Source organism: Polypterus senegalus, chromosome 5, assembly GCF_016835505.1.
Source record: "Polypterus senegalus isolate Bchr_013 chromosome 5, ASM1683550v1, whole genome shotgun sequence".
In the NCBI taxonomy this organism is placed as follows: Eukaryota; Metazoa; Chordata; class Cladistia; order Polypteriformes; family Polypteridae; genus Polypterus; species Polypterus senegalus.
In genome coordinates this window covers 132019185-132031429 of record NC_053158.1, presented here as the reverse complement: position 1 = coordinate 132031429, position 12245 = coordinate 132019185, and the positions used below count along the sequence as shown (strand labels likewise).

General features: G+C 42.0%; 1 protein-coding gene across 2 annotated transcripts in view; it reads left to right on the top strand.

Moving 5' to 3' along the window:
• LOC120529507 (coagulation factor XIII A chain-like) overlaps window positions 1–12245 on the top strand; it is a 255609-nt gene that overhangs the window by 112942 nt on the left and 130422 nt on the right. For both annotated transcript variants that reach the window (XM_039753362.1, XM_039753363.1), the window contains one exon: window positions 4024–4131. In XM_039753362.1, the coding sequence (XP_039609296.1) occupies window positions 4024–4131 (108 nt within the window). The remainder of the gene's footprint in view (window positions 1–4023; window positions 4132–12245) is intronic.

The following is a 12245-nucleotide window of genomic DNA, read 5'->3' as shown; positions in this document are numbered from 1 at the left end:
AAAACAGTGCAGAAGCTGTGAGAAAGCTGCTTCCTTGGCGAAGCTCGTAAACAAAAGAAGACACCGCAGTGAACACAGAAGAGAACCCGTGGATTAAATAAAACCTACACAATAACTATAAAAATCGTAATAAATGAACAATGAAACAGCGGAGAACCCGTGGATTAAATAAAAAGGCTGCTTCGTTGGCAAAGCAAGGAAAAAGGACTTTCTTATATATCGTTCGTTTATAAAACAGTGCAGAAGCTCTGAGAAAGCTGCTTCCTTCGCAAAGTAAGGAAACGACTGAAGAGACGGCGGGACGCTGTAAGTGTTCGCAAGGCAGCTGAAGCGCTGCATTATGGGATCTGTAGTTTATTGTGTTACCAGTGCTTCATATCCCGGGCCATTAATAACAATAATACAGTATATAAAATGATCTCGGGCGGATATAATTACACGCCGGGCCGGATGTTGCCTGCGGGCCTTGAGTTTGACACATATAGAGTAAATAGAACTTGAAAAGATATATTTTTTCGTACATCGAGCCCGCGTGCTATTTTGGTTTTGCTTGCATGCCTCAATAAGTCATCCTCCCCTCGCTCTTACTTTTTTACCGTTCATCTAATGAATACACTGAGTATGGCTTTACCAAAACAATCATTGATGGCGAATAAAGTATCCATTATTCGAGTATGTAGATCGGGTATATATATACATATATATATACCCGCGCATCGCGGAGACGTAGTGTGTTAAAGAAGCTATGAAAAGAAAAGGGAACATTTTAAAAATAACGTAACATGACTGTCAATATACAGTAATTGTTTTGTGAGTTTTACTGAGTGTTGCTGTCATCAAGGATTTGATTATCATTATTTCTTTCAATCAGGTTCGTATTTGTAGGATGTGTTGTGTTCAAGTTACATTCCGTGTTTGTCAATCGTTGTAAAGATGACAGGTTTCATTCATCGATTCGTTTCTTACTGCATCAATAAACAGCTCGTCTTCTTCTTTATCTGAGACCCGACACACTGCATGCACGGGTTTTTTTACACTGTCTTCCTTTAGCGGGACATTGACTTTTTCCACCGTGTGCTTTGTTTCCACAGTAGCTGCATTTATGAATATGCTTGTATGTATCAGACGCTTCATATTTTTTGCTGCCTTTTCAATTGTGTAATTCGTTTTTTGTTCAGCTCTTTGGAACTGTTGCTTTTGTCTGTGCACTGCGTCAGTTCATGTGAGCCGCTTCGGTGTACATGCATCGAAGTTTCCCAGCTGTGCTGGTGCCATGTCGTGCTATGTCCATGGCTGTATCTAATGTTACCAAGTCCGGCACTTAAAACTTTCTCTCGCAGTTTCGCTGAGTTTGTGCCAAACACCACCCTGACCATCTCATTTTCCTCTGCATAAGGACAGTCCTTCACCCGTGAATATTTACCCGTGGCAGTTTGCTATTGGATTGCGCTGACGGACGGCCTTATATGGGTAGGCACTAAATTACAAACGCCAGCGACAGCCTGTCTATGAACTTAATTTAAAGTTTAGGTTTACATCGTGCTTTGTTTCCGAAGTAGCAGAACTCATGAATATGGTTGTATATGTCACTCGCTCGCTTCTTATTGTTTCGCTGCCTTCTCAATTATATAATGCATGTTTTCTTCAGCGCTTTTTGGGCCTCTTCCTGGTTTTCTATGTACTGCGTGATTACGGGAGGCGTGATGATGTCACACGAAACTCCGCCCCACGGGTTTCAAGCTCATCTACATTACAGTAAATGGAGAAAAACAGCTTCCAGTTATGACCATTACGCGTAGAATTTCGAAATGAAACCTGCCCAACTTTTGTAAGGAAGCTGTAAGGAATAACCCTACCAAATTTCAGCCTTCTACCTACACGGGAAGTTGGAGAATTAGTGATGAGTCAGTCAGTCAGTGAGTGAGTCAGTGAGGGCTATGCCGTTTATTAGTATAGATTTGATTGTTCATTGTTAATGATTTAGGTGGAAATTACATTTTCTTTACCAGATCTAAACAGTATTTTTTTTATACTTTATTTCTCTTCTATGAAACAGCATAACTTTAGGCAAATGTTATTTCCACTATATCTGTATCATTTTCTTGAAAGAACCTATAAACACTGTAATTGAATTACTTGCATTCCTAAAATTTCATAAAATAGCACAAGGTATTAACCTGTGACTGTGGCCTTTATAACCAGAGAGGGATGGCTTCAACAGGATTTGATCCCCACAGAGTTCATAGAACTGTTAGGAAGACAACAATTACGGATGGAGAAATAAATGCAAGAAAATGCAGACAAAGCTGTGCAAACTTCATTGACTCAACAGCAACTATGTAATTTGGTAGTGTCCTAGTTTTTGAGATTTCCTTTAAATTTACTACAAAACAATACAGGAAAGTTTCTTGCTTCAATGATTAATGTGGACACTGATGCTTCATTCAAGTGTTAATTTTGGGTATGCCCCAGTGCTGACTTCCAGGATTGCGTGTGTTGTTCCTACAGATTCATCTAGTGGTTCATTGAGCACATACACATTTGTTTCATTGAGAGTGTTCAGTTTAATTATTTTACCTCATTACTGGCCCTATTTTTGGAGTGTGATGTAGGAATGGACATGTAGGAGTGGATGTATATTGAGAAATGAAATAAGCATGACCAGACAAAGCATGAAAAATCTTGGGTTTAAACTGTCTGCAATGACATAAAACTCAAAGTAAATTTAAGAATCTTTGCATTTTTTTTTTTATATTTTTGGTTTTTTAATTTGCATTTTTCTATACCATTGCAGCTTTTTCTGATTTGGGGTTGTAAAACAATAATGAGGAGGTCATAAAAATTTGGAATAGAGTGAAAAAATAAAAATTATTATGCATTACCGGTTACCTTTTTGTTTATGCACTGTAAAAGCCAGATTAACTTCATTATTCAATTTAACTTTGGAATCAGTTACTTGTAAAATAGGATATTGGCATTATCTGCTTACTTTCCATAAAATGTTATCACTTCAGTTTTCCCTTCTGTTTTTGTGAGTCATTGGAGCTTTTAATAGAAGACTGTCTAAGTACCTCTCTTTAATCCAGTATTTTCTATGTAACAAAAATTCCCTGTTACTGATGTTACATTGAACAATTTACTTTAAAAGGTACTGTTATACTGCACTGAAAATTAGAAAGTAGTACAAGTCTCATATTTTATTCAGTGTTCATCCACACATGCTGTTAACCATTCACTTTGCTGGAAAAATGCTTATTCACAGATTGCCAGTCAGAACATTCTGAAATGAACTGCTGCACTATGAAAAGCTCCAACATTTATCTGTACTGAGCATATTGCTGTGTTGCTCCACAGTTAATATGAGGGCAGACTGTGCTGAAAAGCTATATCAAAGTTTTATTCTTGTTACCCTCTATCCAAGTTTTAAACTGGCTATGTTCTGTATAGAGCTAAAAAAAAATAAACTTAAGCATAAATGAGCATCAATACCATTTCACTAGAACACGCTCTGTCTTGTAGGTGGCTTTAAGCTCCATGCTGGTATCAATTCCAGTCTTATCCCTGAATCACCTAGTGGGTTACTTAGAAATTATATTTCAGAATTATTTATAAGTTCAATTGCCTTTGATTACTTTAAGAACATAGTCACACATTATTGTTTAATAACATAACAGAAAATTCTATGAGGTGATCCCAAAGGTACAGCTTGTTACTACTGCCGGCTCACAACTCAGCAGTACTGGGTTCAAATCCCATCCCATGTCTTACCTTTCTAGACCTTTATGTTTTCTTCTTGTAGCTTGAGTGGGTTCTCTCACAGGCTAAAGCTATCCATTTTAGCTTAAAAGGAGACTCTGTGTGAGTGAAAGTGTGTGCGTGCCTTTTAACAGACTGGCACCCTATCCAGATTTGGTTTCTGTCTTCCACCCAATGCCTTAGCTGTCCACAACCCTGAACTAAATAAGTAGGTTTAAAACATCACAGTCTACATTACTACAATTGTTATTGTTCTCTTTTACACAGTTTGAATATGGAGTTTTGGATGCTTGCCTTTATGTAATGGACCGGGCACAGATGCCCCTGATTGGAAGGAGTGATCCTATAAAAGTCTGCCGCCTCGCTTCTGCCATGGTAAGTGGAAATTTTTTTTCATTGCATTTGAAACTTTAAAATAAATTATCATTTGTATATCTTCATATTTGGGTTAATGCTAATCATTTAAAATTACCGTAGGGCAATGAAATGTGTATTTTTATCTACAATGAACTTACTACTGCAGTGGGCTGGCGCCCTGCCCGGGGTTTGTTTCCTGCCTTGCGCCCTGTGTTGGCTGGGACTGGCTCCGGCAGACCCCCGTGACCCTGTAGTTAGGATATAGCAGATTGGATTATGGATGGATGAATGGATAAACTTATTATTAAATTACTAATTAAACTTATGCATGGAAGTCGTTAAATGTCCAGTGCATGCAGAAGTAATGATAATGTACCTTAAGTGCTAAAACATTTTTACGAGGCTAATGAGATACTGAATAAGCACCTATCCTGTTATTTTGACAAGAGGCCAACTTAATAAACCATTAAGGAGTTGTGTTCCAGCCATAATAAAATGGATAATGTTAGAGTGACCAATATATTTAACACATTTTTTCAAAGTAACAAAAATATCCAATAAAATCTTTGCATGTAGAGTGACTTTATGTCTGTGTACTGTATATCGACTGCTACAATTTTTGCTGGGCATTTTTAAATATGCCATCAAGGCGTGACATACATGGGTCCTAGGAGTCTAGGCCTTCCTAATTTACACACTGTACTCCAGAAAAGCCTAAAAATACTTATTTGAGGCTTCCCTGAAAATAATTTTTAAATAACACATTAAGGAGTCAAAAATCATATATCATTCTGTTTGTGAAATATTGCATTGTCTATTAGCCATTTACAAGCTGGGCAGGGAGAGATCCTTGAATGGTAGTAGCCAATCTAGCAGGGAATGGGCCTTTTTTTGACAAACCATCTAAGAGTTTGAGGGAGACGCCTGAGATGTTTAAAAAAATGTAAAAGCTACGCACAGCTCATAGCGCTTGCTTTGGTTTCAGTGATGCTTAATGTTATAAAAGAGATTACATAAAATGTTGATGCTTCAAATACATTTTTGTTGAATCCCTGAAGTCTATGAAAATATTCATAAGGACAGGTCACCTTAAATTCTTTCACACCTCCTCATCAGTGTCTTCGTTTTGCAAATGTGTCAATCAGCAACAAGCAGCAGGCAGCCTGCTACTCCATTCCCTACCGAGGCAACTGAAGTCTCTTTATCTGGGAGTTAGGTGTCTGGAATTGTACAGGGTAAATAATATATTATTTTTTGGAATGCATACATTTAATGTGTGTTCTGTATCTACAATGATCTGTGTAAATGTAGGATGATAGGAAATGCAAGGCAAGAAATGTTGAACACATAACTAAAACAGAAACTTTTTTCATGCCATAGTAATAATGACAAAATGTTGACGTGAATTGTATAATGTGTGAAAACCGAAGTCCAAATATCAAATAAATACTTTCACAAAAGGTACAACAAAACAAGTGCACTATTATTTAAGAATATAACCAAAGAAAAAGACATTATTCAATTTACAAGTTGCTGTCAATGTGTAAAAACTGAAGTCCTTTCATATCTTTCCCACAGAAATAATTTAGAAACCAAGAAGGTATCAGAGCTAACCAACAAAATTACTAGAATAGATGAAGAACATGCCAGGTGTCCAAGTGATGCTCTTCATAGGAAAAGGAAGGCTCTGCATTCAGAGCTCAACCTCTTAACAACCAAAGAAACTAAAAACTAATTTTTAAATCAAGACATCATTACTATTAACACTAATGACAAATCTAATAAGCTCTTAGCTCAACAAATCCACAAGCAAGAAGTTCTCAATGCAATCCCAGCAATAACCAACACAAGCTGAGATAAAATCATTGACCATAAAAATATAATGCACACATTTAGGGACTACTATAAATCCTTATATTCTACTGAGTTTAAAGAAGACAACACAAAATCTAATGCATTTCTGGATGCATTACAAATACCACAAATAGATACTCTTAGTGCAGAGGAATTGGATAAACCTCTGGCGCTATCAGAATTACTAGATGCTATAAAGTCATTTCAGAGTGGGAAAGCAGCAGGCCCTGAAGGCTACCCTGTCGAAATTCTCCACTCAGCTATCTCCCCTCTTATTAGCAACATTTATAGAAGCTAGAGACAATCAAATTCTACCTCAGACTTTTCACCAAGCATTAATCACTTCCCTAAACAAAATAAGGACTCATTACAATGTGCATCATACAGACCAATTTCACTTCTGAATAATGATGTTAAGATACTCTCCAAAGTCCTAGCTAGAAGGATGGAGAAAGTGCTGCCTTCGGTAATATCACAAGATCAAACTGGATTTATTAAAGGCCGACACTTAGCTTCCAATCTTCGACGCCTGTTTAATGTAATATATTCACCTGCAAAGTCAAACACCCCAGAGATCAGTTTGTATTAAAAACATTAATTCAGACTACTTTAAACTAGAATGTGGTACCAGACAAGGATGCCCCCTGTCACCACTACGTTTTGCAATCGCTATTGAATCACTGGCAGTTCACTGTCGAAATGCTTATCAGATAAAGGGGATTATCAAAGAAGAACAGAAAATTTCTCCATATGCAGATGATATGGTACTGTATACTGTATATCAGATCCACAAAATACTGTGCCTGCAGTCCTAACAGCACTTACAGAATTTCAAAAGATTTCTGGTCTCAGAATTAATTTGAATAAAAGTGTGTGAAAGCATACAATATTAGATTGGACTCCTTCCTTTTTATCATTGCAGATCAGTTTAAATACCTTGGGGTAAATATCACAAGTAAACGTAAAGCTCTTTATCAACAAAATTTCGCTGTCTGTATGGAAAAAATTAAGCAAGACTTGCATAGATGGTCAACTCTCCATCTCACTCTAGCTGGAAGAATTAACGTTGTTAAGATAAATATCCTTCCTATGCTTCTCTTTTTATTTCAAAACATTCCAATATACATCAATAAATAATTTTTTAAGCAATTAGATTCAACCATAACCTCATTTATTTGGAACTTAAACCATCCACATATCCAAAGAGCAACCCTACAAAGACCTAAGGCAGAAGGTGGCATATTTCTACCTAACTTTCAGTTTTATTACTGGGCAGCAGATATACAAGCTATAAAAACCTGGACACAAATAGATGAACATACACAGGCTTGGTCCACAACTTATATTGTTGTACTTCTGCAGTACTTCTTTATATTCCCTGCTTTGTGCCCCAATAAATGCATGTTATCGCCAATATACTAATAACCCAATTGTGCTTCACTCACTCAGAATATAGAACCAATGTAGGAAGCATTTTAAGATGAAGAATCTTTTATCTGTGGGACCTCTGCATGAGAACCGCCTTTTTCAACTCTCGCAAACATATGCAGTTTTTAATATCTGGAAAAAAATTGGAATTAAATTACTTAAAGATCTTTATATAGACAACATATTTATATCCTATTGTGGACTTGAACCCGGACACAGACAGACGGACATCGTTGGCTCCACCACACACTGTTTATTTACAAACTATTTACAAAAGTTCACGTGCACCCCCCAGTGCCTCTTGCACCGATTCCCCAATGTCCAGGCCTCACAGTCTTTGTGCCTCGCTCTCCTGGCCACCTCCAGTCCTCTCTCCAGCTCCGTCTCTCTTCCACACAACTTCCGCCATCGACTGAAGGGAGGCGGCCTCTTAAATAGGCATCCGGATGGGCTCCAGCTGCTTCCCGGCACTCCTCCGCAGACACGCCCCAGTGTGGCGGAAGTGCCGGCTGCGCACCCGGAAGCCGTCCGGGTGTCCCCTGTCGTCTTCCCCCCAGCACTTCCTGGTGTGGTGGAAGTGCTGGGCTCCAGGGATATCCAGGCACCAGGGCAGCGCCTGGCAGTGGCCACGGGTCCCTACAGGGCTGGGCTTCCAAGCCCTTTACCCGAGGCCCCCAACATAACCAGGGCGGACGCCCCCTCGCGGTCTGGAGGAGGCACAAGATGCCACAGTGCCCCACCGCTAGCGAAGACACGTGGGTCCGAGCGGCACTTCCCGAAAGGGCAGCACGTTCCCAGAGAGGGTCCTACTATGTCCCCAGGGTCCAACACGGCACCCTGGGACATCTTATTTCGGCACCCCCTCCGACGCCAACACACCCCTTTGGTCTGGGCCGCTCTCGCCCCCGCCGTCCCGCCAGCCAGGGCACCATCGGCCTCCCGGTGGGGAGTCCTCCCGCGAGCGGCCCGTTCCAGGAGGGCAGGTTCCACATGGCGTCGGTCCCAGTGCTCGTCGGGGCTTCGGTCCTGTGGAAAGACAAAAGGGAGGACCAGAAACACTGCCGGGACACTCGCACCGAGCGTCCCACTGGTTTCCGTACCGGCAGCGCTCTTCTCCCCCACCGACAGCCCACGACTTGCCTGTTTGGCTCCTCCGCCACAGGTTCCATGCCCGTCCTCTTGGTGTTAGTGGAACCGTTCTCGCAGGCTCATCCAGCCGCCCAGGGGTTTTCCTCTGCCTCCGCAGAGGACGGCCCTTCACCGGACGTGCGCACCCAGCGTCGTGTCCTCTCCTGTCGGAGGAACCGGCATTCACCCCTCGGTTCCTCCTTCTCCTCTTGGACGCCCTGACGGTCTTGGTCTGAGCATGATGACAGCTCAAATCCAGCCCTGTCTGCGTCCCTGCAGAGCGACGGGAGACAGCTGCGGGCTTGGAGCGCAGGGAGCTAGGACCCAGGGCACTCAACAGCCCCTGTCCTGCCAGCCCCTGCGTACTTGCTCTCCTCGCTCCGCCAGCTGTCTGCACCGCCGCGTCCGCTGTGGGGGATCGCCTACTCGATGCCGGTCCTCCTTAACAAAGTCACGGCCGTGTTCGGCAAATCCCCCCTTATGCTTTACGGGGACGGGATAACCTACCTTCCCCGCGGTGTCCTGTCGGCCAAAGGCTCCAGCATCGCGCCTATCCTCCGTCTCACACGGTGTCTCTCCCGACGCGACCGCCGTCCCCTTCAGCTGCTCCAACCGGACGACAAGAGCACCCAGCAACTGCAATAAAGGCGACTCTGCAGGCCGAAGGGACTCCTCCAGCTCACGCCGAGCCACTGGCAAAAACAGAGAGACAGACGCTGGTGGGCTTACCTGTCGATCAGCCCCACTCGTCGTCTGCCTCCTGTGGGCCACTCCTTCTGGTCCAATCAGGTCTCTCCTCGGCCCGAGACTGGCGTTCCTTGGTCCCGCCTCTGTACCGTCATTGGCGGGCAAACAAGACACACTGGCCAATCCCGTGCCTGTCAGCGGTGACGTGCCTCCTGGCAGCTTTGCAGCTGCTGCACGTTTTCGAGCTGCAGCGGCTCCGATCTCGCAGCCTCCACTGACACCGATGCGGATCCGGGTCGTTCCCTCCCTGTAAAAAGTAAGGTATGCTTGCCCCCAAAGGGCCGATTACTGAAGGGCAGGGCACTCACCTCCCGGTTCCCGTCACTCCGAGGCCCCTGCCTCGGTGTGGCCTTCTTTGTTGCCACGCCAGTCTGCACTCTGGCGACGCCCGATCTTCTTCCTCCGCACCCGGGGAAGGCCATTCTGCAGTCCGGCGGCAGTCCCTGGGGTAAACCTCTCCTGCGGGGTTATGCACGGGCTGCTCCCGCGGCGAGTGTGTGGGGTCCGCTGCTGCGCCGGGCTGTCCACAAAATATTTATTATTTGGGGGGCCCCGTCTTGCACCAGACGGATCGCCCCATGTTGGGCACCATTGTGGACTTGAACCCGGACACAGACAGACGGACATCGTTGGCTCCACCACACACTGTTTATTTACAGTGCCTCTTGCACCGACTCCCCAATGTCCAGGCCTCACAGTCTTTGTGCCTCTCTCTCCTGGGCGCCTCCAGTCCTCTCTCCAGCTCCTTCTCTCTTCCACCCAACTTCCGCCATCGACTGAAGGGAGGCGCCACAAGATGTCACAATGCCCCACTGCTAGCGAAGACACGTGGGTCCGAGTGGCACTCCCACTGTTCACACTATGAACAATTACATTCCAAATTTAACTTTCCAGCAATACATTTCTTTCACTATCTTCAAATTAGAAACTTTGTTAAACAGAACCTGCCCAATTTTCCTTATGTCCCACCTTCCTCTATGCTGGAAAAAATATTGCTCAGTTTTGAGGACTCAGACATCATTTCTGCAATATATATAAATATTTTACATTCCCTTCCTTTCAAAGATCCATGGGAAAAGAATATCTCAGTCAACATATCAGAAAAGAAGTGGAAGGTAGCAATGCAGAGAATTCACTCGCGCTCCATATGCGCAAAGCATACAATCTATCAACTCAAAATTATGTATCGAGCACATCTGTCTCACTTAAAACTGTCCAAAATGTTTCCAGGGCAAGATCCAACCTGTGAACACTGCAATCAAGTTCCAGCCTCACTGGGTCACATGTTTTGGGCCTGCACCAAATTAACATCATTCTGGATGAAAATTTGTAAGTGCCTTTCAGACAGCCTTGATGTCACAATCCCTCCTAACCCATTAACAGCTGTTTTTGGTGTTCTTCCAGATGAGCTTAAAGTGAAGATGGACAAACAAACTGTGATTGCCTTCACTACACTATTGGCATGCAGACTTATCTTGCTAAACTGGAAGAATCCTAACTCTCCTATTTTAAGTCAGTGGGTAACTGATGTTTTATATTATTTGAAATTGGAAAAAATCAAATTCTCACTTAGAGGATCTGTGCAGAACGTTTTCAAAACTTGGCAGGATCTAATCAATTATATTTCAGAATAAGCTCTTAAAGCACTGAGGAAGCAGATTCTCTTCCCATTTTTTTCTTCTCCATTTATCTTTATCTGCTTAATAAACTCATCAATTTATTTATTTTTACTAGGTTTAAGTTTTACTCCATTGGTCATGCTCTCTTTCTCAGGGGTGAGGGTTGATTTGTTTTCAATCCTATTTTTTGTAAAAATTGATTACAATAAAATTAAAAAAAAAAAAAGTCCAAATATCAATTGACACAAAGTAGACATGTCCATTTGGCTGGAGCAGACGTAAAACCTGCTGTCTTGTAATTATGAGGTTGCGGGGTTGATCCCGGGTCCTCCCCACATTTACTGCTTGAGTTTGAGTTGTGTGCAACTATTATTATTAATTTTATATAATAAAAACATAATAAAAATCTGCTTGTGCTGATTGACCCATTTGATGTTATGTGAACTACACATTCCCGGAGCCCTTGGGGGGCTGGAGGGCAAGAGAACACAGATAGAAGGACAACGGTATTAGCATGCAGTTAAATAAAGCTGAATTGCAAGTTGAACCCAGACATTTTTGTCATTTTTGCAGCAGGCAAGATAGCAACACATGATGTCTGGAGTGAGAGTGATAACAAGATATTCATCAGATTTAAAGTGCTGGGTACAGACAAAAGTGCTACAGTGACCTATACAAAATTGGGATGTTCATCTCTTTTAATTGTTTGGATCTTTACTGTGTTTCATCAGTGGAAAAGCTGTGGAAACGCTGGGAAGGATTATTATGCATAGAATTAGAACACAAAGGAATACTAAGGAAGCTCTTCTTTCGCAATTCTGCCATTGTTTAGGGTAACCGAAAGAGAGTTTAGCCTTTTAACGACACCTCCTGGAAGAGACAATGTGAAAGTGTAAAAATGTCTAATTAATTATGAAGTTTAGAAACTTCTTGAAATACTGGTTGTTTGGAGGAATGTATGTTTGACTATCTTATGAGACTAAAACTATAGTCCTCAAACAGGTAACAATGGCACAGTGGTAAAATTGCCACTGTTATTAGGAAGTGTTAAATTGAGATTTAGAAGGTGTTGTGAACTCCCAATAACAGGAGAATTGGGTCGGTGGAGAGAATGGACTCTTCAATTCAAAAAGTAGACAGGGCATTTCTTATGATGGAAAGAAATTTTGCAGTTGAACTACTTATGGTGCAGTCTTGTGAAATGATACTGACACACCGGGCTCTGCCTGTTCTAGTATCCTTGTGAACATTACTGCTTTGAGTTATGTTACTCTTTGACTTTGAACTTTTAAGAGTACAAAGTATTAAAATTAGATGGTGTATTTCACTGTTAAAACTACAAAATATTAAATTTTA